The 27184-nt window shown below is 38.0% G+C and overlaps 1 protein-coding gene across 1 annotated transcript in view; it reads left to right on the forward strand.

Annotated features, from left to right (window-relative positions):
* The window catches only part of CFAP99 (cilia and flagella associated protein 99), a 52709-nt gene extending 27388 nt beyond the window's left edge, over positions 1-25321 (forward strand). The window contains exons 7-16 of the mRNA XM_054294576.1: positions 2372-2452; positions 5441-5506; positions 6439-6498; positions 10382-10470; positions 12710-12914; positions 14520-14661; positions 15447-15598; positions 17772-17977; positions 24383-24542; positions 25146-25321. Of these exons, the coding sequence (XP_054150551.1) occupies positions 2372-2452; positions 5441-5506; positions 6439-6498; positions 10382-10470; positions 12710-12914; positions 14520-14661; positions 15447-15598; positions 17772-17977; positions 24383-24542; positions 25146-25313 (1329 nt within the window). The 3' untranslated portion in view covers positions 25314-25321. The remainder of the gene's footprint in view (positions 1-2371; positions 2453-5440; positions 5507-6438; positions 6499-10381; positions 10471-12709; positions 12915-14519; positions 14662-15446; positions 15599-17771; positions 17978-24382; positions 24543-25145) is intronic.
* The last annotated feature ends 1863 nt before the right edge of the window (positions 25322-27184 follow it).

Consider the following 27184-nt stretch of genomic DNA (forward strand, 5'->3'; position numbering starts at 1 on the left):
AAGGAAAAATGAGTGCTTTACCTTGAGGTGTGCAAAGGAAGCAAATGCAGACAGGTGTCTAAACCTGATAACATGCAGAATTATTTAGACACATTCAACTTTCTTGGATATCTTGGCCTAGAGTACTAAAATCCATTCTTTTAATATCAGCACTATATTAAAATGATAAGATTTTGCAATTATTTTCTTTTAAAATTTTCTATAAACCAGTTATGTATTAAAAACAAAGGCTTCACTGGGATGTTATTGTAACACCATTCAGCCAAATTTAATGTATTTTTTAGATTTTTTTTCTATTATTTCAGCTGGGCTTCATGAGTGAAGCCACTGATTTTTTAAAATAATTAAAGGAATGAAATAATTTAGCCAGTAGAGAGGATTCTGTTTGCAAATAACAGACCCACCAATATATTTGTGCTCTTATCTATAAAAGTAACAACACATAATAAAATAGCATTGCATTAGCTTTTCCTTTTCCATCTTATGACAGTAACTTTAAAAAATAGAAGAGTAATGAGCACCAAAGTTCAAAGTGATTATTCATTTTTTCTCTTCTTTAAACATCTTGTAGTAGCTGCTCCCTAAATAATACCCTGGTTAAGCGATGTCCCACAGGCTATGTGAGGCTGACCACTGCCTGGGGAGGGAAAGCAAAGTTGGTCTCTCTTATTCCCAATCCCCTTTTTCACTTTTGGATTAATTAGGTAGAGTTTGGCCTTTTTTATCTCTGTTGCTGTAATTGACTATTTATAGTGACTTTTTATCCTCTTCCAACAATTGGGTAATAGCTGTACTGTCTGGCTATCTGCTTGTACTCATCCCTATGGGCTAAATCACAATGCAAAGAATGTTTTTGAAACAGCTGATGGAAAAGGCTCCTCCTTCAATTACTTGGAATAAGCATAGCAGTTTCTGAGGAGAGATTTTTCAGCTTACTCTGGCAGATGAGTGCAGTCTGCAGGTAAAGCACATGAGTAGGAAGAAGAGTGAAATAAACTGATATTCACTGCCTGTGGAACCCTTTGCAGATCGTCTGGGCTTTCATTTCTCCATCTCTAAGAGCATAATAAAAGTTCTTAGATACTTCTGGAAAATACTTTCACTGCTACTTCACTTTAAAAGCTCACAAGAATACTTGAGCAGTCTCACCAGTGCATTTAATTGCTAGCTTCTTCTGTTTGTGCATTTGTTTTACCTGTAGATAAAGATGTTGCATAGCAAAGGCAGTGAAAAGTCCATCAGATTCATGATATTTTCTAAGTGTAGTTCATTATATAGTCCAACAAAGCCAGATGGGATTCCCATGTTCCTTGAACTGACCTCCAGTACAAGACAGAATATAAATTTTCCCCATTAGTTCTGTAACTTTTAATTGATCTAGCACATTTTTAGCAAGATAAATATTTAGGCAGGTGCCCAGTAAACTGTCAGACTCTCTCACCCACTCCTCTCAAGGAGACATCCAGTCTTTTTTCAGAGCTTACTCTGGGATAAATTTATTGCTCAAGCAAATACAGAAATCAACTGAAGTCCCAGTGTCCTGCTGGTCCAACTGACAGCCAGTCCTGTCCTGCTCATTTTAGCTGGCATGTGATTGCTTTCCCAGCTCTGACTGATGCTGAAAGGACCCTCTGAGTTCTTTACCTGCCAAACATTTAATCCACACCTCCAAAGGTTTTCCCTTACAAGGATGTTGGGACAGCCATGGTAAACCAAAGGCCCTTTTTGCCCAGTGTCTTTTCCCAGCAGTGCTTAAACACTGAGCTCTGGGAAGACCAGAGGGATGGAACATCTGCTTTTCTCCAGCTTCCTTCTCAGGGTCCCACCATTTCAGCTCCAAGACCTCCTCAGTTACAATGAAGTGCCTGGGTATTTGTTAAACTTCAAAGGATTTCAGTTCCCTGAACTTCTTTGGAGTCTGTAACTTGTTCCTACCACCACACACAGTGCCACTTTAAAGCTTTACTTTATTCAGCTGCCCTATCTGGCTGCTGTTGCTGTGAAAGTCAAGTTTATGAAATGCCAAATAGAATTGTTCCCATTCTGGAAATATTTTTCTCCCCTCGATAGGGCCTATAGGATTTATTATTGCTTTAGCCTTTCTTGGACTACTTCCAATATTGTCTTTCTTTCTGGTCTTTTGAGCAGAGGTTATGTTATATTGAACAGAACTGAAAAGCTGGGTAACTCCAACTAATTGGAATCTGTCCCTGTCTTCTAGAGTGGCACTAATAGAAAAGAATCAATATTTAAAAAAATTAACTGCTGCTGTTCTCCAGTAAAAGTGGATGAGCTTTTTTTTGACTGCAAGAATGTGTCACTTGGAATGTTTTATATCCCCTATTCTAGAGATTTTTGTCTTTTAATATAGGTTCCTCCAAGCATCTATAAGCCTCCAAAGGAAAGAAAGCAACTAGAGGAAATCAAAACAAAAAATATCCAAAAAGCAAAAGTAAGTGTATTTTATTCTTCTTCTATCCTTTCCTTTCTTCTAAACTAGTTTTTCTTTATTGTTTTATCTTCACAAATCTTGAACTTTATCTGAAATATATCTGCTTTTGCAACTAAATAGCTCATTATCTTCATGACTTTTTCTCTAGAGTCATGAAGTTTGTATCCTCTGCTCTGTTTTAGCACTCTTTTTCCCACCTTCTTTATTTTATTATTAATAGTCCAGGACAAGGTTCACCTTTTACTCACTATAAGTACCATATGGGAAATTTTGCAAGCAGCCATATAAAGTAGCAGAAACATGATTACTTTATTTTCTTCACGATGGTCCTTCTAGTCCCATGGACATGTGGATATATAGGGTATTCACTTATTTATTAAGGCTTCAAATTACAAAATCAGTATTTTTGAGGGTTTTTTCTGTAATAACTGAAAAATAACCATGTTATTCACTTTTTTAAAATACCAGCAGATTCTGACTTCTTTTTTGTGCAGACTTCATACTCTTACATATTCTTCATACACTGCCTTCAACAGACTGAGTGTGAGGTTATCCTGGTTTGTAAAGAAACAGAGTACATGGTCTGTGTGTTAAGACAGCAGGAGAAGGGAGAGCCTGGAAAAAAACAGATCTAGCTATTTGATCCAAACTTTGACATGAATCTTGTTCAATGAGGTAGCTCATAGTTAAAGCAGATTGTTGTTGTCCTCTCCTTGGAAAGGAATTAATTAAATGCCCATTTCCACTTTCTTTCTCCATTCCCAAACTGTTGTCACCATATCCAATCAAGTAACAATATAAACTTGATAAAAGGTATGCCATGTGGCTGCTGTTTATCAGAACTCTCCCACCCCCATTCTGAAAATGCCTGACAAGTCTATTCATTACTGGCTGTCCTCATGTCCATGTGAAAGGGACACTGAATTCTGTTCCTAAACTATGGTGAAAGCTTTAATGTGTGACAGATTCTGACTATGCATTCCTTTTGCTGGTCCATCACATTACCTATGCTTGATATTTCTTTATAAAACAATACAGCATGATTTTTTTATCCTTTTATAGTTTCCATATTGTGGGGAAAGCACATTGATTTGTCTGTGTGCTTATTTCCATGTTAAAAACTTTCTAGAAAAACTGGGAAAGAAAAGCCAAATAACACAGTGCCTATACCATTAAAAATCTATGACAACTGTAAAATCACTTAGCAACCAACCACATTATTCAATAAAGAAAATGCATTCATACAAGAAACAAAGATAAACCACTACAGAAATTATAGCTACAGTAACTGCAGTTTTTTGTCACTTCTGCAATGCTATTAAAGGCATTCAGACCATTCACAAAGGTCAATTCCCTCGACTGTTTTCTAAGCAAGCTGAAATGATGGGTGCTAGCAGAAATTTGTATGAAAAATGTCATTTGTTTCATAGCATTTCTGCAGAAGCTGTAGCTGTAACTGTAAGAACCACATCTGAGCAACTGTGAGGAATGAGAACACTGGAAGCCACACTCTAGACAGTTATAGAAACACTGATGTTATCAGCTGCTGCCCAGAAAGCCATTAGAAAATCTAGTCATTGTTTCACAGCTTTGATTAGAGATTTGGTTTACAAACAAAATAAATATCAAAACTGAAAATATGATTGCCTGTAATTCCCTGTATAATGACTTGGCTTTAATGCCAGGAGTGTGCGTATTGAATCAGCCCCGGTGGAGTGATACCCTGAACATAATTCTCTAATGTAGCTCAAAACCAAAGCCATGGTGTTGTTAGCAGTCTGAAAACAGTTCCTGCCAATGGTACTGATGTGGCATAATATGATATAATTATGATATTTATGATTATGATATTTTTAAACTGGTATCTGGACAAGCAGCATGTTTCATTATGGGCAGGTCTATCAAAGGCCTGATGTCCTGTGCAAAGGATACATCCAGGCAGAACCGTGTAGAGAAAATCAATACTTGCTTACTTCAGGTCTTTAATCAGGAGTGAAAATGTATGTAAATACTAAGTCAAGCTTTTGGAATTCATCTTGGGACCAGTGTTGTTTCACATCTCCATTAATGACACAGATGAAGGGATTGGGTGCACCCTCAGCACATCTGCAGGTGACACACCTGAGGGACAGGACTCCATCCCCAGGGACCTGGACAAGCTCCACATGTGGCCCATGGCAATCTCCTGGGCTCTAACAAGACCAAGTGCTGGTGACCCAGGGCAGCTCCCAGTGCCAGCCCAGGCTGGGGATGAACAGATCCAGAGCAGCCCTGAGAAGGACCTGGGGGTGCTGTGGCTGAGAGGCTGGACATGACCCAGCCATGGGCACTCCCAGCCCAGAAACCTCCCTGTCCTGGGCTCACCCAAAGCACCGTGGGCAGCAGGTGAGGGAGGGGATTCTGCCCACTCTGCAGCACTGCATTCAGCTCTGGGGCCCCACCACAGGAAGGACCTGGACCTGTTGGAGCAAGTCCAGAGGAGGCCACCAAGAGGGATGGAGCACCTCTCCTATGAGGAAAGGCTGAGAGAATTGGGATTCTTCAGCCTGGACAAGAGAAGGATTCAGGGTGACCTAACTGGGGTCTTCCAGTACCAGAAGAGAGCCCACAGGAAGGATGGAGAGAGACTTTTTACAAGAGCCGGGAGTGACAGGATGAGGAGGGGTGGCTTCAAACTGCAGGAGGGAAGGTTTGTATTAGATATTAGGAAGAAATTCTTAACTGTGAGGATGGTGAGGCACTCACACAGGATGCTTAGAAGAGTTATGGATGTGTTTAAGGCCAGGTGGGCTAGAACTCTGAGCAACCTGGTCTAGTGAGAGGTGTCCCTGCCCACTGGAACAAGATGATCTTTAAGGTCCCTTCCAACCCACCCCATTCTATGATTCTGATGATAGTGGTTGGGGCTATAAGACTTTTTGAGACTTAAAATTACTCTTAGGGAACTTTGATGTACCACACTCTTTAAGAGAATTGTTTTAATTTTAGGATCTGCTCCTAGAGGCAAATACTAACCAGTTCAGGTGTGCAACCATCAAGCCTGAAAAGAGAGAGGTATGGTGCAAAACACATGCTGAAAAATTCCCCAGTAGGGAGATGAAATATGACTGGAGTATTTAAAGGTATCTTAGAGTATTTAAAAAATATGTTTATTTGGGCTTAGGAATTTTGTGCTATGATTTATTGCTATAGTGTCATTTAACATCCCTATTCCTGCATTTGCCTCTTTTTATGCATAATGTACAACCCCCTTTTGTTATACTTCTGGTGCTGCTTTATAATTTTCCTAATTTTGAGACAACCTTTCTGGGAAACTGCTCCAACAAATCTCCAAACTGGCAATATTTCTCTAAATCCACATATTATTTTTCCATTAACTTTGATGCCACAGAGCAGCCAAGCTGAGGGAATAATGGTCCCGTTCATACAGAATCCTTACTTTGGTTGATTCCCAGTTCACAGTTAAGTCACCAATCTATGTATGTAATATATTCATTTCAGCATCAGTGCTGCATATTCTATTCACTCTGTTCGTCCCCATGATACCAGACAGTTTCACATCAGTATCTATAGCTAACATCATTCAATTAATAAGTATCAGTAGAATTCTACCACTAATTAATAATTCCATGAAGTGTGTTTGACATCCTATTTTGTCCTCTCAGTATCTATTTCAGTTGAAAGATTAATATATTCATATATATATGTAAGTAATATTTCATAGTCAAAGAAATAATCGCTGTTACTTTAGCATTATTTAGTCAATACTTGGACCTACCTTTGTATGTTCATACTCCCACTAGGTTGGGTGTACATAGCAAGTTTTTGTGTATTTTACACTTCCAAAATATGTAGAATTTTTTACTCTCCAAAGAATATTTGATGAATATTCATATGTTAGTTTTGATAAATACCTAATATCTTTTGCTGAGTAATTGAAAATTTGTTTTTGAAATGAAATAATGTATTTTTGGTTTGAACTACAGAACATACATGACAGTATGGAGAGCAAACCAGTGTTCAAGGCTCAAAAGATCCAAAGCAAGGTGAGTAACCTTTAAGGAACTGTTGTCAAATGTACTTGAAAATTTGACACAAGTGCAAATCTTGTCATGATGGAAACTCGACTTGAACCTGTGTTTTTACACTAAGGTGTTTGGCCAGAAGCATGGCATGGATTGGGTCTATGGTTCATAGATTTTGTCCTATGCACCATTAATAATCCACAAAGAGATGGTCAGGGAGTGACAAGAGCAGGGCTACTCCATGATGGAAGAGAAATAAGGAGCCAAAGGTGATGAAAGCACAGGCAGTGCCCTCACCATGCGGGACACACTGTCTGATGTGAGGAGGTTGGTGGCAGTGATGGGTTCTGCTGATAGCAAGTCACCCTTGGACAAAACAAGGCAACAAGTCAGGTCTGGCTGGGGTCCACCCAGAAGTCCAGTCAGGAGACAAAGCTACAACAGCAACTGAGGTCAGGAGACAGAAATGGAGACATAACCAGGAGTAGAATTCCCAGCAAAATGGAAACCGAAACCCATCTGAGTCTAACTGGGGCTCCCAGGCCAGTGAGCAGATGGTGTGAGTGGAGGTCCTGGGTGAGACTGGTCAGGAAGATCATACCCTTTTGGTTTCCTGAGGTAAACTGGGTGTAGTTGCACAATGTAACCATATTGCCTTAAAAGTGTTTTCAGTTACAAAGGGAGAAGATTTTATGTAAAATAGTATGAAAAGAGAATTTTCCCCAGCAAAAAAAAGAATTGTGAAACCTTGGTTTAAGAACTCAGCATAAGGATAGAACAATCTTGCATCAGTACATCACTGTTTCAAAATGAGATCCTAAAGAATGCTGAGCAATCATTCCAGCTAATGAATGTCTGATACACAATATACAGTCAGGCTGGATGCTTGCCTTGTTTCCTTCAGACACATACTGAGGTCATGAAATCCACTATCCTGATTGCTTCTCTTGTAGAATTTTCAAGGGTCAGAGAATTGTAAACACGAGAAAAGAGAAAAGAACTGTTCAGCCTGAACAGTGGAACACATGAAATTTCACATTGATGTTTCTGCAATAACTGCACTACAGATTATCTTCAGTTTTGTATTGTTCAATCTGGCACCTTTCATTTGTTTCAAGTTCTTATACAGAATAATTTCAGCTGTGCTTGTACTGTGGTCTCAAATATCTTGTGAGCAGGTCTGCCTACTCTTTAAAACGATGTATTTAGGTACAGCTCATAAACACTGTGAAAAGATTGATTCTCCACTTGGAGGACTGGGCATCTGGCAAGTATTTCTAAAGCCTGTCTGGCATTTATCACACACCGAAGTTATCTTTAGTAACAGTATCAGCTACTCAGTCTGCTTGCTTACGGTCCAGCAGCATTTAAATTACAGTAAGGTAATAAGATCCTAGTTAATTCTGCACAAAAAGAAAGAGAAAAAAACCCAAACCAGGAAACATTTACATAGTTAAAACAAACATACATGACCTGTAATTAAGTGGGCTCAGTTCAAAACTCTGTGTATTCCATTGCCCTTTCTGATAATATAAAATAACAAAACTTTAGTGCAGACTAACAAGAGTCAAGCCATCTGCCTAAATTGCATTAAGAAAAATATGGATCTGGCATCCTCTGGCATTGATTAGGGCCACTTCTAAAACTTGCTGGTATCTCCTCTAGATGCACAAACAGTTTTATCTTGTCTAAACACATTTGCCTTAAGGTTGGTTAGTTGATATTCAAGATGCTGCTGTAACTTTCAAGCAGAGATAGGCATATTGTTATTGACTTTTAAAATACTTTCTATTCCGGTTGCCTTCCTGTGCCACTCTCTGAGTAGACAAATACTAAGAGGATGGTTAATCCAAACTATATATATATATAATTTTAATCTATCTTCAACTTAATATAATTGTATAATGTTTTAACCAACTAGTATTTTGCTTTCCTCTTTTTAGAACACCCACAGTATATGAAATCTTTTTTTAATTTTAGAGACATATATCATGTGCAGCAGCAATTATTTCTCTTGCTGTTCCAAAGTATTTATTCATCTTTTTCACTGGGAGAATGAGAGAGTACAAATGCATCATCACTCTGTCTCAGTCTGCCTCTTGTTCATATCATATTTGCTCTTTACATATTTATTGGTTTTTGTGAGTTGTTCCATGTTCATTAGGTGGCAATAGTGAATATGATATTTTCCCCCAAGAACTAGTGCTCTGTAATTTTTCCCCTTACTTCCATTTTCTCATCTTGAAAAAAGGGAATATATCTCACAACAGGAAGAGAATGAATAAAATTCAGAACTTCCTTGATACTATATGACATAGAAGAATTTATTCAGTTATTTTACTTATACCTACCTGCACATGTCTTGGAAGTCCCCGTTATTGTAACTATATTGCCATATTTCTGTTTCAATGTCCATCAGATTTCTGGTCAATAAACTGTGAAACTGAAGTTTAAGGTATTTCCATATTCATTTTTACTTCAGTTCTCTATCCAAATTATAGTTAGTAAATACAGAACATGAAATCTGTGTACACAGAAAACTGTCAAAAGTATAGAAACATCTGCATGGGTCAGAAAATGTCTAAGGAAACATTTTATACACAGTACAAGAATAAAATAGAAACCGTTCATATAAGGCAGAAGGCTTTGAGATGTGTTGAGATGCAGGTCAAAAGGTAGAACATCATTGGGCATTAAGAAGTCATAGTAAGTCAAACAAAAGAAAGAAAATACATTGGTTTGGATTATTTTCCTAAATTCCTCAAGTTATCATAATTTTGTCAAGAAACTCATAGGTAATTATTTTTTTTGCATTAAAATATGCTATCGGTGTAAAACCAGTAATTTTACTTAGTGAATTCTAGGTGATGGAATGTGTTTGCTATCCTCAACCTATCTAATTAACATAAATTATAACACATGCTTTTTCCAGCTATGTATTTCAGGAGACTTCAGTTCATATTTCTGCATACAATATTTGCAGTATGTAGCTTGAGTGATTCTGTGCATGTGTTTCTCAGCTACTCATTAAGTTCTTCATTTGGAATTTAAATACATGTTTGAATTCTGAACACAGAACTTATCTGGATAGAAGTCAAACGTGTTATGATTAAGCTTTGTTTTCTGCAGGAATGATCTCAGTTCTTATTTCTGCAGCACTGCTTTGCCTTGGTTCAGATCAGGTCTCTCACATGTGTCTGCAAAGGTGACCCATTTTCTCTACCTGTGCAGGGAGCAATTTTAACTGGCAGAGAAATTGATCCTTTCTTCCCTCAGTATTTAGAAGTTGTCTGGGAGTCAGTCTTAACACAATACTTTGAAGAGTTAACAAAGCAGCCATAGGATCTAGTCCAAGTTACACCTTGAGGCCTGAAAGTCACTGAGAACAGTTTTTCACATCTACTGTCTAGAAAATGGATATGGCAATGGTTTCCAGTTGTCTTGGAAATGCTTCTACATTGTAATAGTGATTATTTATAAAATGCTTCCAAGATCTCCCTGTGAAAGGTGCCACGTTTCTTTTACTTCACTGTTCTGGCTCACTGAACATCTTTCAGAGAGGCAGTTTATTGTCTTTGTCCAAAACAGATCAAATCCTTTAGCACAGTATATATGAGCACTGGAAAATATGAAAGGAAGTGAAGACATTTTATGGGATTTGACATGGTCCAAGACTGATTACAAATTTATAATCCACTTGGGGGACTGCTGATTTCTTAAGCAGCTTGAGTAGTTTATGAACAGCATGCAATTTCATTGTGAATGTCAGATTAATGCTAGATGAATGCTTTAACTAAAATTTATGCTGTCTTGGGTCAATTTATTTAACCCACTGAGATGTTTTTAGACTCTGTTTCATGGTTTACATTACTAACCATGGAATATACATTCCCTTTCCTGACAGATTGACAATATACCCATTAAATTGAACACAGCAGCTATTTTGAGGGAGGGTGCCCTCTACCAGAGGAAATTGGAAGAGGAGCTCAAAAGGTAGGACCACACTCCACCTAAGATTGCTTTTCACATCCCTGCATTTAGGATATGAGCCACATCAAAGATAATTAAGAAAATTCCAGGTAAGCTAAACTAATGATTCTCTTGTAGGGCTTTCTATTCTATAAAAACAGTTGACAAAGGAAGAGAGAAGTGGATTGAAGTAGGCTGAAGAAAAGGTCTACAGTAAAGTAATTCTTTTTGTGTAGATGCTGTACAGTGTTACTGTGTTCTGATTTAGCACTCTGGCTAGTGTTCACTTGCAAAGTCCAACAGGTATCACTTTTACATTTATTCCAATTCTCCAGACTAAATAATGACCTGAATACACATCTATTTCTGTGTCTTTTGCACAAGATGCATTTACATTAAGCCAAATAATTTCATATATCTCCATTTTCTTCAATGGTTGTGGTCAACTACATGCCAAGTTTGATACTTGAACTTGTTTATATGTAGATAACAATACCTGTCCATTTCTATCACAGTAAGATATAGCACACTAAGAATGTGCTGTTTCTTAAACCAAGATAAGCCAAGAGCTGAGAGTGACAGGAGGACATGTAGGGACAGTGTCCTCACTGGCAGCAGCTCCACAGTCCCCTGGCAGGCAGCAGGACAGATTCAGGGACAGGCAGCAGGGTCAGCCAAGGGTGCTACAACAGTCTGGGCCAAGGTCCAGCCAGGAAGCCAAGTCAAGAAGGCAGGATCAGCTTGGCCTCAGGCTGGGTGCAGGCTGATCTATGGAGCAGCTTAGGCAGGGACCAAGGCTGTTAGCCCAGGCTTAAATGTGTCTCCTGGGAAGAAACTGCACACACACCAACCAGGACTTTCCATGGCTCTTCCTCACACAGTTTTTTTCACTCCACTCCCATCCAGTGTTGACAGTCACACTGCAGCAGAGCTGTCTGAACACAAGCACTGAATCCAGGGTGTGGGGAAGGGGGGTAATAAGAGGTTGCAGGTCCTTTTGTGCATTTAGCACTCTAAGAAATCCTGACATAAGGATTCCTCCTTATTCAGCAACACAGGTTTTCAGAGGATGTTTACTGGGGAAAAGGTGACTCCTGGATGGCCACCGAAGTTGTCTTCTACAGCTAGAATCACATAACATTTTGACTAAAAAACTTCACAAAGATAAAACTTGTATCATGTTATCCTGCTTTAGTATTACTTCTAATCCACCTGGCTTAGCAGGCTAAGCACTAAATATTGATAGCATTTTAAGTCTTGGAAAGACTCTGTAAGTTTGGATTTGATCTTTGGACCTAACAGTATTGGTTCATGCATCAGGATTTTAGCAGGTAGATATTAAACATCAATCAGGTTCTGTTATCAGCTATTCACATATATTGAGGTTCTTCCATATTACATATGCTACTGTTCACTCTGGCTGGAAGAATTTGTTCCACTCAGCAAAGGAACAGTTCCCTGTAACTTGACACTATTTTATCTTAATGAGTTTTAATCTTCAGCTGCATTTAAGACAAAACAGATATATATATAGAAAGAGATAAATATATATAGATATATATAGAAATAGATATATCACATGCATATGCATTGGGGAGCAGCAGTAAGAGGCAATTCACTCCATGTTTGTGTCTCTGCCCTAGTTATTGGCTCATTCCCTCTTCTGCTGCAGGGCTTTCATGGGCCTGCTCCAGGGCTTTGCTATGTTTTTCTTTCTCAGCTGAGCACAAAAAATAGGAATATGACTTTGTTTAAGAGCTGAATACTTCTTTGCCTCATTACAGCAATATTATTTAATTGACAAAATACAATATAGAAATAGTGTTAAGCAGAAGTTTTTTGTTCTCTGTGTTAAAGTGGACAAGAAGATTGTCAAAGAGGAAAGTTATTTGTTCTTTCAACCTCTAAGCAAAGCAGTCCTCTGAGAAAATGCACATCCTTTTACCTGTTTCTCTCTGCTGCTTATGAGAATCCATACTCAGCTAAAGTTTGCCCTCTCTTGGGGCTTTGTTTTACTGAAAACTTTCAGGTGCATGCTCTCATGCACTTTCTTCTAGTCTGGCTTTCTCAGGCTTTACACATAGTAGGAACACCTCTTAGACTGGAATTAAAATGCATCTGTCAAATGACTTTGTGATTCTGCCTTTTTTCTCTGCAGAGATCAAACACTTTCTATCAAAGGCTATGGAAATGCTTTACAAACCAAGGCAAGGCTACAAAGCCAGATCCCTGAAATAGTGTTCTCCTTTTTTCTCTCTTGCAGAGTTGAAAATTTGCAACAAGGGGCTGGAGACTCATCTGAATTCTTGGAATGGCAGAAACAGATGCGTGGAAAAGATTTGGAAGATCAACTGGCTGAAATAGAGTGTAGGAAGCTTCAAGGAAAACTGAGTTATGAAGAGGCAGTTCTAGCCCATCAGAATGTAACCCAAGAAAATAAGAAGAAAGCTGATCTATTGAGAGAAGAGGTAATACATACAGGGAGGCTCAAATTTTGCTGATTTCCAATCTGTGCAAATCATAGCACAGATGAAACCTGCTATTAGAGGTGTAAAATTCTGTGCAGTGTCTTTACTGACTGGAGTCTGCAAACAAAGGGAAAAAGAGGGCTATAACTTCCAGATACAGCAATGCTGTACATGAAAGTACTTTTTACAAGTTTTTTTTTTAATTTGATTAACATTTATGAAGTAAATTGAATAAAAGCAGAAGGTCAAAGAAGGCTCCCCTATATTCTCTATATTGTCATTATGCAAATCCTTTTTGAACAGATACTGAGATACTAAGCACCATTAGCTTTGAAATCAACAATATATAACTGATTTTTTTATCTTGTTAAAATGAGAGCCCCAAATATGAAAAAGCATTTGTTTTCTTAAATAGATGTCATTCAATTTACTTCATACTATCTGAAACATCTAGATTTCTCTTAGGTGAAAACTCAGACAGACAACCCTCTTTGGATCCATCTGTATGGGAAACTGCATATTTATGCCAAGAAATACTTTCACACTGTTTTCAGTCTGGCAAATCAGAGTTTCTCAAAATCATTACTAGATCTTTCTGTTATTTTCACAACTCACATTACATTTCCCCAGTGCTTTTCTTATAAACTAAACAGGTGATCAAGAGTCACCAAATAATACAGATTTTAAATTTTTCACAGCCACCATCACATTCTTTTTTATTTCTCCAGTTTGTTTCTATGCCCTGTAGGCCAGTACCTGTCTTTTGACTATCTCACAAATGTCAGTGCAATGTCTCAGCAACATAAAATGAACTATAGCAAGAACTTAAAGTGAACCCTAGTGTACAACTGCACATAGTATAATTGCTCATACTCATTCCAAAAGTATTGCAATTGTTATATTCACTTCAGAGCATATGTCTTTTATTTGTTAGCAGAAATGTCTCAAAATGAATTGATTTGGGGATGTGCAAATAAGACTTGCTCTAACCCAACCAATTCCACATAGTTCCCTTTGCTTGTCAACAAGCAGAGCATGTCATCCACATGCAGATCTCCAGATATTCACCAATGTTCAGCTGTCATGTTGACCTGCTTCCTTCTTTTAAAACTCTGGTCTTCCATCAAAAACAGGAAGAGCAGCAAGGAATCTAGTCTGAGAAAATCAATTTTCCTGCTCCTTCTTCCTTTCCTCTGACAAAGAAAGGAGCATGGTACCCAAAAGTGGACTTGACATTACAGAGCTGTGGCTTGGGCCAAGAAGTTCCTGCAGGCACACAACTAGCAGTATATTAGATTAAGCACACTTCTTGCTATCTCACAACCAGATCCAGAAATTACTCCTTCTGTCTGCTCTTCGAAACATGTAGGAGGGAATTATGGAAAGCAGCCATACAAATGTCATGCAGGGCAGTTATGTGTAAATAAAACACAGAGAGGAGAGCTTAAATCTGGGACTCTTTCTTGTCCCCAGCCATTGTCCTTTTCTACTTTTGTGGATGATGTAATCGTTTGAATCCAGTTGTCCTTACCCTGTTTCAATGATTTGAGGCACTCAGATCACCACTTATCAGGAGTTGTATTCACCTGTTTGTTTGTGATTTAGAAAGCAGAGCTGATGCACCTGTGTGCAGAGAAACGTCTACAGGAACAGAAAGAAATGAAAGAGCTGGTGGAACAGGTCATGGAAGGACACAAGAATGTAAAGCAAGTAAAAGAAAAGATCCAGGAACACAAACAACAGATAGGTATATATATTGCCAGAAAAATGAGAGGTGATGCTAAATATCCCCAAACTACTTCATCTTTCTTTTAGTGGGCCAATTACAATTTTTATAGGAGGGAAAGTGAAATTGAGGGAAAGATCCAGGCTATACATTCCCATGAATGTATGAATGTGAGTTCAGGAATCAGCTGGCAATGGGCAGATCAGAAATTCTAAGCTACCGGTCATTGGAATTACTCTTAGTTTAAACAAGAGATATACATCACTAATGTTCTGCAACCAGTTTCCCTTCCATCTAAAAGCAGCACATGTAAATAATTCTACTTTTTTGTCAAATGCAGATGTCTCTGCTTGTGTATCTCCATACTTGTATTCATAAGGATTGAGACAGGCAAAGAGTGTTAGATACTCCAAAATGGACTAGCAGAGCCTACCAGCCTTTGCAATTCAGTCATTTCTAGGATATACATAGCTTGGAAGGCTATGAATATTTTCTATTTTTTAATATCCTTTTATTAAGTAATAAAACAGTATGTACAAATGAGAGCAGAAATTACAAAGCAGTAATTCAAAGTGTCTGTGTATGTATATAGTACATTTATGTGCTGAATAGAAGGATAGATGGTGGAGGTGGGAAGTACTCATTTGTTTCTTTAATGATTCCTCCCACCAATACCAGACTATTCCCTCAAGTACCTTTAGATCAGTATTATTATCATTATTCATTAAAGCACTTGACTTTTCCTCCAGATGGACTACTTGTTAAAATAGGCAAACAGCTAACTGAGGTTAATTCTTGTCTTTCAGTTCAGCAGGTTTGTGAGGAAAGTGGAGAACTCCTCCGGCAAGCTTTAGAAGAGCAGGAGGAGAAGAACAGGAAGAGATATGAACTCATTCAACAAATACGAGCTCTTGAGTCTGCACCTAGCATCAGACACAAGTTTGTTGATTTAACAGAGGTAAACTCAAAAGGAAAAACTACTGGTTTTACACAAATGTGTACTGTATATGTTTCACATATTCAGAAGGATTGTGTACTGCAGATATATCACAGTCTGGGTGGATGAAGTACAAAGTGACCTCATCTCATACATGTTGTATTTTGTCATATTGCATGACAAAAGTTACATGTGAAATGGGACATTGACAAAGTCTATAAAATGAAAATTTTATCAAGAAGAATATTCTGACAGGAAGTGAAATCTTAATCCTCTTGAACCTTCTTTGAATTTTGCCAATGGGATCTGGGTTTCCCAATATCTTAGAAAAAGAGTCTGGACAGTGATTACAAGATGTTCTGTGCATCTTCACAAATTCAAAGATTTGTCAGTCAGGGTAAGAACTGAATCAACACAAAGTTTGCACTCATGTATACTTAGTTATATTGCAGTAGTGATGGCCATGGTAATTAACAAGATTGATTTCATTTGCTTTCAACACTGTCAACATTCAGGTACATGAAAGAGATTGTCAAGAGAACCCAAATTCTTCTGAGCTGTTATAATTCTGTATAAATGACTTGTGTGTGTCTATAATTTATAATAACTGTATTAACTGTATCTCAAACTTCTTGGACTTGCTGTTGATGCACAACAACTCATATGCCTGGGACTGGGCTCTGCAATGGCCAGACTTAGGCAGCATCCAGGAATCTGTTATCTTATTTGTTAACTTAATCAGAAGCAGATTAGCAGATTGGACATAAGAAATACATTTTTTACAATGAGTGTGATGAACCACTGGCACGGGTTGCCCAGAGAAGTTGTGGATGCCCCTTCCCTGGAAGTGTTCAAGGCTGGGCTGGATGGGGCTTGAAGCAACCTGATCAGGAGGATGTTCCTGGCCATGGCAGGGCTTTTGGACTGGTCTATAAGGTTCCCTTCCAACTCAAATTGTTCTGTGATTCTGTATCACAGCTTCACTGTTCCATCATACTGACTATTACAGGAGCACTCTAATGAATTGGCACACTTTCGGTGATAGCTTGCCCTGGTTTTCTTTCTACAAAAGGATTTTTCAGGCCTAGTGAAATTAAGTATTTGTCCATAAAATTCCTGTTCATTTTCCTAATTTTTAAAGTACCAGTTCTTCCCTTCATGGTACTTTAGTTGCTTGAATGCCAGCAGTATCTACTGCATGAGTGTAGAACTTTTCTTATTTTAGGAACCACTTCACTGGCTTCACTGAGCATTTTTGAAATGCAGACACTCAAAAAATTCAGCTTCTACCACTCTATGCCTCAAGCAAATTCTCTTTCCTAAACATGTTTGATGTCTGCTTGTCATGCTCAAACACTACCACTGAGATAGACAGGTAGATAGATATAGAGATATAGATAGATAGAGAGATATAGATATATACACCCTGTTGCAAAACATTTCCCTTTCACTTCCTATGAATACAACTCTATGGTCATTTCAAGTTTAATGGTGGACTTGAAAGAAAGGAAAGGTATATATAAGAGCAAGGGCCTAAAACTGAAAGCCTTCACAAAGCTGTTTGGAAATGATCCATCTTTGTTTGCAAACTAAAGTGCAGAAGTCTCACTTTAGATCTCAGCATCTCATTATCAGTCACATTGCAAAGTGGCTATTAAAAAGCCATCATTAAACATTCAGGTTCAAATATTTTAAATTTGGGCATTAGGATCTGAATTTTCTGGGTATGAAGCATTGTATAGTCCTAATAATTTCAGATTAAAACAGTATATACCATTATAGATCAAATGCATACTTTGGAAATAGATAAATACAAAAAAATGCATATTTTTAGTGTAAAGTCTGTTCTGGTTTCACACATTAAAAAATTACTTTTATACATTTTAAAAATTCAAAAGCCTAATTAAAACCAAAAGTCAAGTAGATTTTTTTTTTTGAGAGCAAATATATTGTATCTATTATTTATCCTCTATATATTTCTCAATGCTTTTTCTTTAAATGTTTTATGAAAGATATGCTCTAGATTTTAAAACTAGTTTTTATATATCAGTTAGTTTAGGACCATCCCTATATTTCTGGAAATCAGAATATATTCAGTGTGAATTGGAACACAGTCAAAAAATTCTGCTTTTACTCATTTACTCTCCCCTTGGTATTTACAGTGTTATTTAAACCTATATTTTGTGTTCTCTAGACTGGTGGCCATGGTTTGTTTGGTGAAATGTCAGTAGTGGAACTACGTGAACGCCTCGCCCTACTCAAGGAAGCACAGAAGGCAGCAGAGGAAGAGAAGAGAGATCAGATAATTCATGAAAAACAAGCTAAGGAACAACTTATTCTAGACAAACTGGACCAGATTTCCCAATTCAGAGCAGAACTTGGACGAGCAGCTGCTTTCAAGTGAGTATAAAACAGCATGTGACATTTAAGACATTGCAACTTTGTTAATATTTTGCCAGCCCTTGAGGAGAAGAACAAGTAGAGAGCAAAATACAGCCCTTCTGTACTTTTGTCAAGGATTACGCTGGGGCCAGGATTTCCTTTTAATTCTTGAAAATAATTTTCATCAGATTTAACAAATCTTTTTCATCATTTATGGTTGAAGACATCCCATAGGCTGGTGTTGACAGTATTGTCCCAGGATTCAGGGCCAATAACATAAATTTAGAAAGAAGTTTTGCCTTTCTTCTGTTCCTTTTCAGCTAATCAGAACTAATTTGATGTTATGAGAATAATTCTAGCTTGACACTTAAAGTTATTTCTCATTCTCATCTAAACCAATATTAGAGCTGTATTTTTCTTCCTTGAATTTCATCTGCAATATTAAAAGGAAGGTCTTATTCTAGAAGTTAAAAATATTTTAGGAAGATTTTTTGATAGCAATAATGAGTTACAAATTAAATACATTGTAGCACTAGATCAAAAAGAAGTTCTTTGCTTACAGGCTGAGCAAATTTTGCATTCATGACTAATATTTATTATTCATTATCAAATTTATTAATCGTTGTAATAAAGGATACATAACCATCACAGATGCTTCACATATGCAGAAGAAAGGTCCCTTCCACAAGGGTTTTAAAATCTAAGTTAATGCTATTAACAAATAAAGCTGAGCAGGAAGAAAGCCTGTGTAAAAGTATACAACATGGCACACCTCTTGCTCTTACACCATTTTTACTGCATCTTAAATATTTGCCACTTTTTTCTTTCAAATTGTCTTTTATCTTTTCCCTTTTGTGGCTTTGAGAGTTAAGTCCTTACCTTGCCATATTTATTTTGCAAACTGATGTTCAGGCTGACGTTCAGAAGGCATATTCTATCAGGCTACAAACACGTGTTGTTAGACATGTCTTAGATTCACATTTATTGCCAAAGGTGGCTTCTCAGAGTTCAATTCATGTTAATCATTTATCATCCAATTCTACATCTCAGTTACAGAAGGCAGTATTGATGTATACCTTTAGTTTTCACTCTTCTCAGCTGTAATTTGGTTTGTTGCTGATAGCCAGTCTCCAAAGACTGGAGTTTTACTATGTTAGTGCTTGAGAAGAGAGTTTAATGTATTTAATGAATCAATAACTGCAGCTGCAGTGGGATAGACTCACAGAGCAGTGACCTTCTTCTCTATGGCATGTATCAAGAAAAGATTTCAAGACTTAAGAACCTGAAATGGAGTTGGAGATAGAAATATACTCTCATTGCTAAACAGTCAGTATTGTGAAAGCCTGTGGGAATAACTCAAGCCACTGCTTTCCACTAGAGAGGCAAATTAAGCATTAAGAACTTGTGTACTACATAAAACCTGTTTCACTGGTACCTGCTCAAAGAATCATCTAGATGTGCAGTTTGTCAATTTTCTATAGGGCTGGGTTCCTTTAAACTAGACTCTTTGGCTCAATTCAGAACTAAAACTGTTCTGATCCTGAAATAAGTTGTGCTTGAATGAGAAGCTTTGATTCACTTTTTGTTCTGTCATGTGAAATGCTTTTTAGAACAGACCAACATGCCAAAGATAGTAGAATCCAAATTAAATTATACACTAAATTTCAAGCCTCTGACTCAATCAGTCAATCTGGTCAGATTCTTGGTAAGTTACACAGTCATTTTAATGGAGCCCTGTCTGCTTTCTAAATTAAGAAATATAATGTTTCATTATAGATGTTAGAAGGCATTTTCCTTTCATGGTTCCTAGGCAATTTATGTATGTATACCATTTATGCATATGTTGGAAGTAATTCCTATAAGAAGGCATCATCATAGTGTACCAAAAATCCTTTTCTTTGGGAGTGTATTTCATGCATTTTCATACAGAATCCAAATCTCTGGTGTTATTTTTGTTAATACAGAAATATGGCATCCTGGCCATGGCATTTACAAATGCTAGACACTTCCATGCAGTTTTTATTTCTCTCAACAGAAATTATGGGCTTTGTGCATTAAACCTTATTTGCAGATCTTGAATCCTGAAATACCTCTGAAACCAGTGTGAGTGATTGTTTGGGTTCTATTCTTGATATGCTGCACAGGAGGTGTAAAAAGCTAATTTTTATGTTTACAGAATTGATTCATCATTATAGGGATAGCAAGCAAATCTTGCCAATGGTCCTCAGAAGTTAGCCTTATGCATCAATATAAAATTATGTGTTACATCCTCAATTACATTATGTTGAAGGCTACTACTAATCAGCTAAAGTATGGCAGCCTAACTATGCTAAACACCTGCTTTAGTGACAGCTGGAGTTTAATCAAGTCCCTACCAAGCAGGTTCCTTTCAATAACATTCACAGTCATACATCAACACAAAAGAAGCACGTTGTGCAAGCATATAATGAGCTATATTAAACAAAATAGGAAATGGAACATGAAAAATTACAGAGACATTGGCCTTTAATAGACTGCAAGCTGTGGCATCTATCACAGCAATGGCTTTGTGAGTGCTTGCAGGGTGGTACATATACTGGACATGCCTTTAATTGCTAGAAATTCACACAGTTTGAAAATCAGCACTGTCATTTGAAGTGGACAAGCAATTCTGCTCTCAGCTCAAGCACCAGCAGAGTTGTGTGTGTTTGAATACAGGTTAATGTGCTCATATGACGTGCTTGTGTACTTGAGGTACAACTCCCTTTCACTCAGTAAGGGACATGTATTACTGCCATCAATCTGAGGGACATGTATTACTGCCATCAGTCTGATGCCCTAAGGGTCACACAATAGTTCAAACCATTGCTCTGAGGCTCCCTCCATCCACATTATCTGTGGTTTGGGGGGAGAGTTACTTTGTGCTGGACTCGAGATCTGGAACTGCAAGTTCTCACCCTTCTCGTGGTTTAAAGCTGTCAGAGGAGAGCAGGACTGATCCTCCCTGAGTTCCTTGTGTGTGAGGAAGATGTACAGACTGCCACCAAGGCAAGAGTTCCCTGGATGCCCATCTCACACTGTGGTAATGCTGTGGCACACTGGGCTCCCAGCACTGGATTACAAATGATGGAGTATTTGCCAAAATGGCAGAGCAATCCTTTCTCTGCCTGCCACTGCCAGGGCTCAAACCCCTCCCTGACAAGGGGCATCAACCACACACACTGAGAGAAACCCCTCTCTTGGCCTGAGCTGGGGAAGGCTGGGCATAGTGTGAAGGCAGCCAGAGCAGGAAAATGAGGAGAAGGAGAAAATGAGGAGGTAATGAGTTCTTCACTATCATTGAAACAAAAGGGGGAAATTTATCAGTAATGATGGATCAGAAATATGAAGATGTGAAGAGAAGCTGTAAAAAAAAAGACAGGCTTTTCTCAATGGTGGCCACTGAAGGGACAAGAGGAGTATCAGGAAACACTTTTCACTGTGGAGATGACCAAGCATTGGCACAGATTGTCCAGAGAGGTGGTGGAATCTCCATCCTTGGAGGTGTTCAAAAGCCATCTGGACACAGACCGGGGCATGGAGCTCAAGGCTCTGCTTAAGCAGATGGGGTGGTCAAGATGACCCCCAGAGGTCCCTTCCAGACTCAGCCATTCTGTGATTCAGTGACTGAACTTTGATTATGCAACTTGAACTTCATTTTTACTTCACATGAGGAAAACAGTGTTATGAATAACAATCATTTCCCCACCTAAAATTAAGTGCTTAATAAGTTAATTTTTTTTTGGAAGGGAGCCAGATTTTGAGTGCTTAAATCACTCACATTAGTACAAAACAATAATCAGTCTAATAGTGTAGTGCTCTTAAATGTCAAAACAGTGACTGCCTTAATAGTGAACTGTTAACAATTAGACACATCCACTTTGCTAACTGCAGTAACTTAGAATTACATGGTGTAGGACAGAAAAAGGCAAGGAACTGTGAAGTATAGACAGCCCTACTCACTGAGGCTATAAGAAACTTTTTTTTTTTTAATTGTTATTTGCACTATAAGCAATTCTCTTTTAAAAAAAAATATTTGTGTTTTTGCACGAGACTCCTTTTTGTAAGGTGAGCTCAACCTCCTACAAGTATTGAGTCAGTTAAGAGCTGACTACAGCTCTTACATACATCTCTCTTTATACTTTTGATAGAAAGCTGGAGTTTGAAAATGTAAATGAAGAGCCAAATATAGATTATAGGAGGAAACTTCTGTGCAAATCTTCAAATTTCCCATTTTTTAAATAGCTGAGAAGAATTTTCATAAATTATCACCTAATTTTCTATTGATCTGGAGAGGAAGAGGTGACAGAGATCATAAGAGGTTTTTCTATCCTGAGCCCTCAAAGTTCTCAACTGATGACAGAAAACCAGAATTTTAAAATTTCTTTTTTCATTCCTTTCTCTCTTGGAGTTTCTGTTATGATATGGTGTGGCATCTGAAAATCTATGGGATTGGCAGCATTAGTGGCAGGAATAGTGTAGATGACTGGCACAAGACTACATTTAGAAGAGGAATGAATATTATTCTGGAAATAAGCAACTATTTACAATGTTCATATTGAAGCAGCTGCTGCTGCTTCCTGATGTTAAACCTCTTGCTATATTTCCTTTAATTGTATTTACAAGAATCTGGATTTGCATGTAAGGAAAGATTTTGTTGTTTATTCTCACGGACAAGATTTAATCATCAAATATTTACTTAAAACTGTACTGTTATATTCTCCCTTATCCTTTAGAATGCAATGCCTTCATACAGTGCAAACAGAAATAAACCATGTCCTCAATTAGATTAAGTGATAGCACACAATTTTTAGATTTACAATATAGTGTTAAAAATTAATCTCAGTGTAGCAGAGTATATCACAGTGCTAAAGAGGATAAGGAAACATTATCCTAACCAGATAGCATGACACATGGAGCAGAGGGGTTCAGGGAGAGTCTCAGGAAAAGTAATTGGAAATGAGAAGCCAAGCTTAACTGTGTCCCTTACTTAGAGTTCACAGTCACATTTCAGAATGTGACACAGGTCATGTTTCCCCTTCATCCAGTTCCTAAGGATTTAGGACCTCTAGTCTGGAATGGCTGCACTGAAGAAAACTTGTTATCACAGAGAGTTTCCTATAAGCAGAGATAAAGCTAACAAGGCAGGCAAAAGCCATCTCTCCCAAGATGAAAGAAGTGTTTGGATCCTTGATACAGACACAAAGGCAAATTGGTGGGTTTAGCATCAGAAGGTACTTCTTCCTTCTTCCCCATCTACCAGCTTCTTGAGAAGTGTGTCTTCTACTACTAAACCACCCAAGATTTAAGGAAAGAGCTCAGTTGTAAAGCATTTCTTTTCAAAAGGCAACTTGTCTGTAAAACTAGCCCTGCCACTGACAGAATGAGAGCTACAGAATCAGTGGACAGTGCCCCAGTGCACTCTGCTCTGGGTCATTTGGAGTCTTTATTTGGTTTCCAATAAAAGCAATTGCCATGTTGCACCACTGCAACATAAAAAGACATTTTATAAAACTATCCTTTGCCAGCTGCTCCTAGCAGATCTAACATGGCTGTACAATTGTGTACATTCCTTGGAAGATCTGACACTTCCTTTAGCTCTGAATTTATCCAGAGAATCATACAGTTGCTCGTGACTTAATATTAACTCTACAATTTGATCTTACTAAGCTTAATTCGAGGGCAATGTTGAATAAAAGAGAAAGTTGGATATTAAGTGAGTCACTCTGGTGTAACTTACATGGAGAAGTTATGAATAAATTGGACCAACTGGGTGAAAATATGTAAAACCAGATGAAATGTAAATTCCAGGGGACAGAAAATTGGCTACAATAGAAGGGGGGGGGAAAGGAAGACTATCCAATAATGTCTTTGCTATGCCTTACTTTTAGGCTGCACATGCTGCTATCAATTTATGCTCACCCAGAGCAACTAACCTTAATTAATATATCACCATCCCATTGATTCTGTATCTGGGCATTGGGATTACACAGAAAAAAAAATCTTTTATTTGCCAAGGAATACAGCAATCAAGATGAATACTAATGATCATATAAGGCAAACTCCATAGTTGACACAAGCAAAGACCTGCACTATTATCCCCGGTTTTGCACATTGTTTTTCTAAAGAATGTCATGTCAGGCTTGAAATACTTAAGATATTGTCATCATGGCATCCTGTGGGAAGAAATTATTTGATGTGGTTTAGCTGTTCTGTAAACAACAAGAGGCAAATTGTGAGTACCACATGCAAGTTATATTTATATGATTTAAATCTCTTTTGAGTCTAACTGGTTCTCAGAAGCAAGAGCAAATTCTTTATTACCAAGGTAATATGTGCTCAAATGGACTTATTCTGTGGGATGATAATATTTTACCTTCTCATTGTTTCTTTTTGACTTCTCAGGCAAGAAGAAAAGAAAAAGTCCCAGCCTGGTGAAAGGCCCATGAAAGATGAACGCATTTTAAACCTGCAGAAGAAGATTGTAGAGAAAACAATGGAGCGTAAAAAGCAAGCAGGACTCTTGAAGATTAGCCCCCAGAAAACCAGAATTGTGCCAAGCAAGGTCTGGTTATTACATAAGGAGAAAAGATCTGCAATAGACCTGCTGTTCACAGACCTTTGCTCAAGTGCCAGCACTGGCAAGGGGGCGGAGGCAGATGGTGCCATACATGGCTGCCAATAACAACACCCTGCCCCCTGCCTAGGCACCGTTTCTCCAGCCTGGCCTTGACCTCACCTTCTTTTCCCACGTTCTGCTGTCACAGAGCAGGACTCATTCATTCAACACCTGCCTTCCCACTCTTACCACCACACACTCATCCCACCAAGGCAGCATCTGACCCCATCTCCACCTCTGGTCTTTCCCAGCCTCCTATCACACCATACTAGGATGCTCACCCCCTCCCACCCAAGGCATGTTACAGTTTATCATTCCCATGGTTTTGTGGAGAGTTGCACCAGTGTTTAAGTCATCTTAAACTGGGCAGCCCACTCTGCTTGCTTTTCTGTTCATCATGCCAAGTTTGATGCTAACAAGTTTCCCAGTCCTGTGAGCAAACAAACTGTGTTGTCAGCCAGCAGGATTATCAAATAGAAGTTTAGTGCATTTGCTAAAGAGAACCACTGTATCACCTGCAGTCTGACCATCTCTCTGTTCTTCCTGCAGGATTCTTTTCAATGGAACCATTGGAAAGAACTGGAAGAGAGTCGGGAAAGGCAGTTCAGAATGCTTCAGCATGGCTTTATGGACAGAGAGGCAGTTCAGAAAAAGGAGCTCATTGCAGCAGCAAGAACTGGAGCCAAAGCCTGTATACTGCGCTCTGATCTAAAATAAAATACATTTGGAACAAATCCAGTGACTGCCATGCCAGGTAATCCAAACTGCCCAGTGTACCTATTTACTACAAGGTTGAGTTTTATTCTTATTTTTTTTTAGTGTGATTAGAAAATATAGTGTGATTAGAAAAATGTGGGTCTTACAGGCACAATAGAATAAAAATGTGCGGGGAGGTTGTAATATCATTTAATTTTTTTATGTTCTTTTATAATGATAAAATGATTAATTATATAAGGATTTTTTTTCTGCTAGCATCGAAAGCTTTAAGAAATTGAAATTTAATCATCAGAGCTCCTACAGCATAATGGCACATATCTGTGTAAGAATGTCAAGACCTGTATTTCTGGTTTGTATACTATGCAATGGTTTGCTACACTCATTTTTCCAAAAGAATAAAAATGAGGGCAGACCCCAGGGAATATTTGTTTACATTATGCATCTTTTCAGAAGGCATGGTCAGCCTAAGTTCCAAACAGGTCTTCTTACATGACAGTAACTACGTAAGAGGATTGCCAGTTTCAACAGTGTTTTAGGGGATGAGGGAAGAACTGTTTAGAAGGTTTAGAGGATGTGAAAGCCTCCAGAAGTAGGAGTCTGGATTCATTGACCCAGGCAGGCCATTCCTCTATTTGCAGACATAAATTTCTTCAGTCTTAAAAGAGTAAAAGGAGAACGTAACATTGGTCTCTTTAGGGAGCTGCTTCCACAAAAAGTAAAAATTCTGTTACTCACCTAGAAGATAATTTGCCCTCTGACAATTTCTATACTGTGTAAAACAGCTTTTAAATCACAAAACTTATCCAGGCACAAAGCCAAGGAGGATATAAATCAAAATTAAAATCTGCCCAGCATTAGGACTATGCAAGGTATTTCTATTTTAACTCAATGCCAGTTACTAAGTGTTTAATTATGGCTATTGCAAATATTTAAATTGAAGGAGACTGTCACTGACATTAGAGTAAGGCAGCTGCTTCAAATGCTCTCACAACATTGCATTTCTCACTTTTTATTGAAGGAGGTCTAATGGAATTCTTTTATTGCCATCTAGCTGTGAAGATCACTTCCACAGCCCACAAGCTGATAAAATGTGCTGTATTTTTCACTCCAAGGAAATGCTCTAGTAGTCCACACAGGCAATGCAGGTAGGGCTCATGCTACAGAGCAAGAGTTAAGGAACACAGGACAGTGAAAGAAGGAATCATAGAAGTAGAACTACATAGAAAAGGGAACTGTGATGCCATGTCTAGTACAGTGTTGTATATCTTTAAATTACATACTCTCAGTGGCAGGGAGTTTGTCTTCCTTTGTTCAGCATTCTTTTGCAGTGCATTCCAGAGCAACAAAGCTAACTGATGATTCTTAACACCTTGATTTTCGAGAAGCCAGCAATTAACAGCTGACACTCATGCTCTAGGATATTGCATGGCTGAACAGTTCTCAAACTTTTCATAAGAATTTTTAAAAGAAAAAAAAAGCATCATTAAACAGATATTGAGATAGTGGAAATTTCAAATCCCCATCACACTGCAGGTTTCTTCCCCTGTGATTTTGGACCAAGTTTTCAAAATTCTTATTGAATTGCAGTCAAGCTGGTTCAGAAATATTTCCTTCTCCATATTTTCTTTGCTCTCAAATGAAAGTACTGAGGAATAGAAGAATCTCAATAATCCAGCTGTGGAATTTTTGCCTTCAGAAATAGGCCTATTACTGCTTTGGGATCTGATGCATAAAGTCATCTTCAGAATCAACATTTTGAGGAATGTAAAAGAATGTGTTTTGAAGAAAATACCAATATATTCCTATATTGGTATTTTTGTATCAATATAGCCTATTGATTTTTCAGTGATGGCAGGCCTTGCAACAGAATA

This window comes from Melozone crissalis, unplaced genomic scaffold (assembly GCF_028551555.1).
Source record: "Melozone crissalis strain CALT ecotype California unplaced genomic scaffold, PUWL_Pcris_2 ptg000006l_1, whole genome shotgun sequence".
Classification (NCBI taxonomy): domain Eukaryota; kingdom Metazoa; phylum Chordata; class Aves; order Passeriformes; family Passerellidae; genus Melozone; species Melozone crissalis.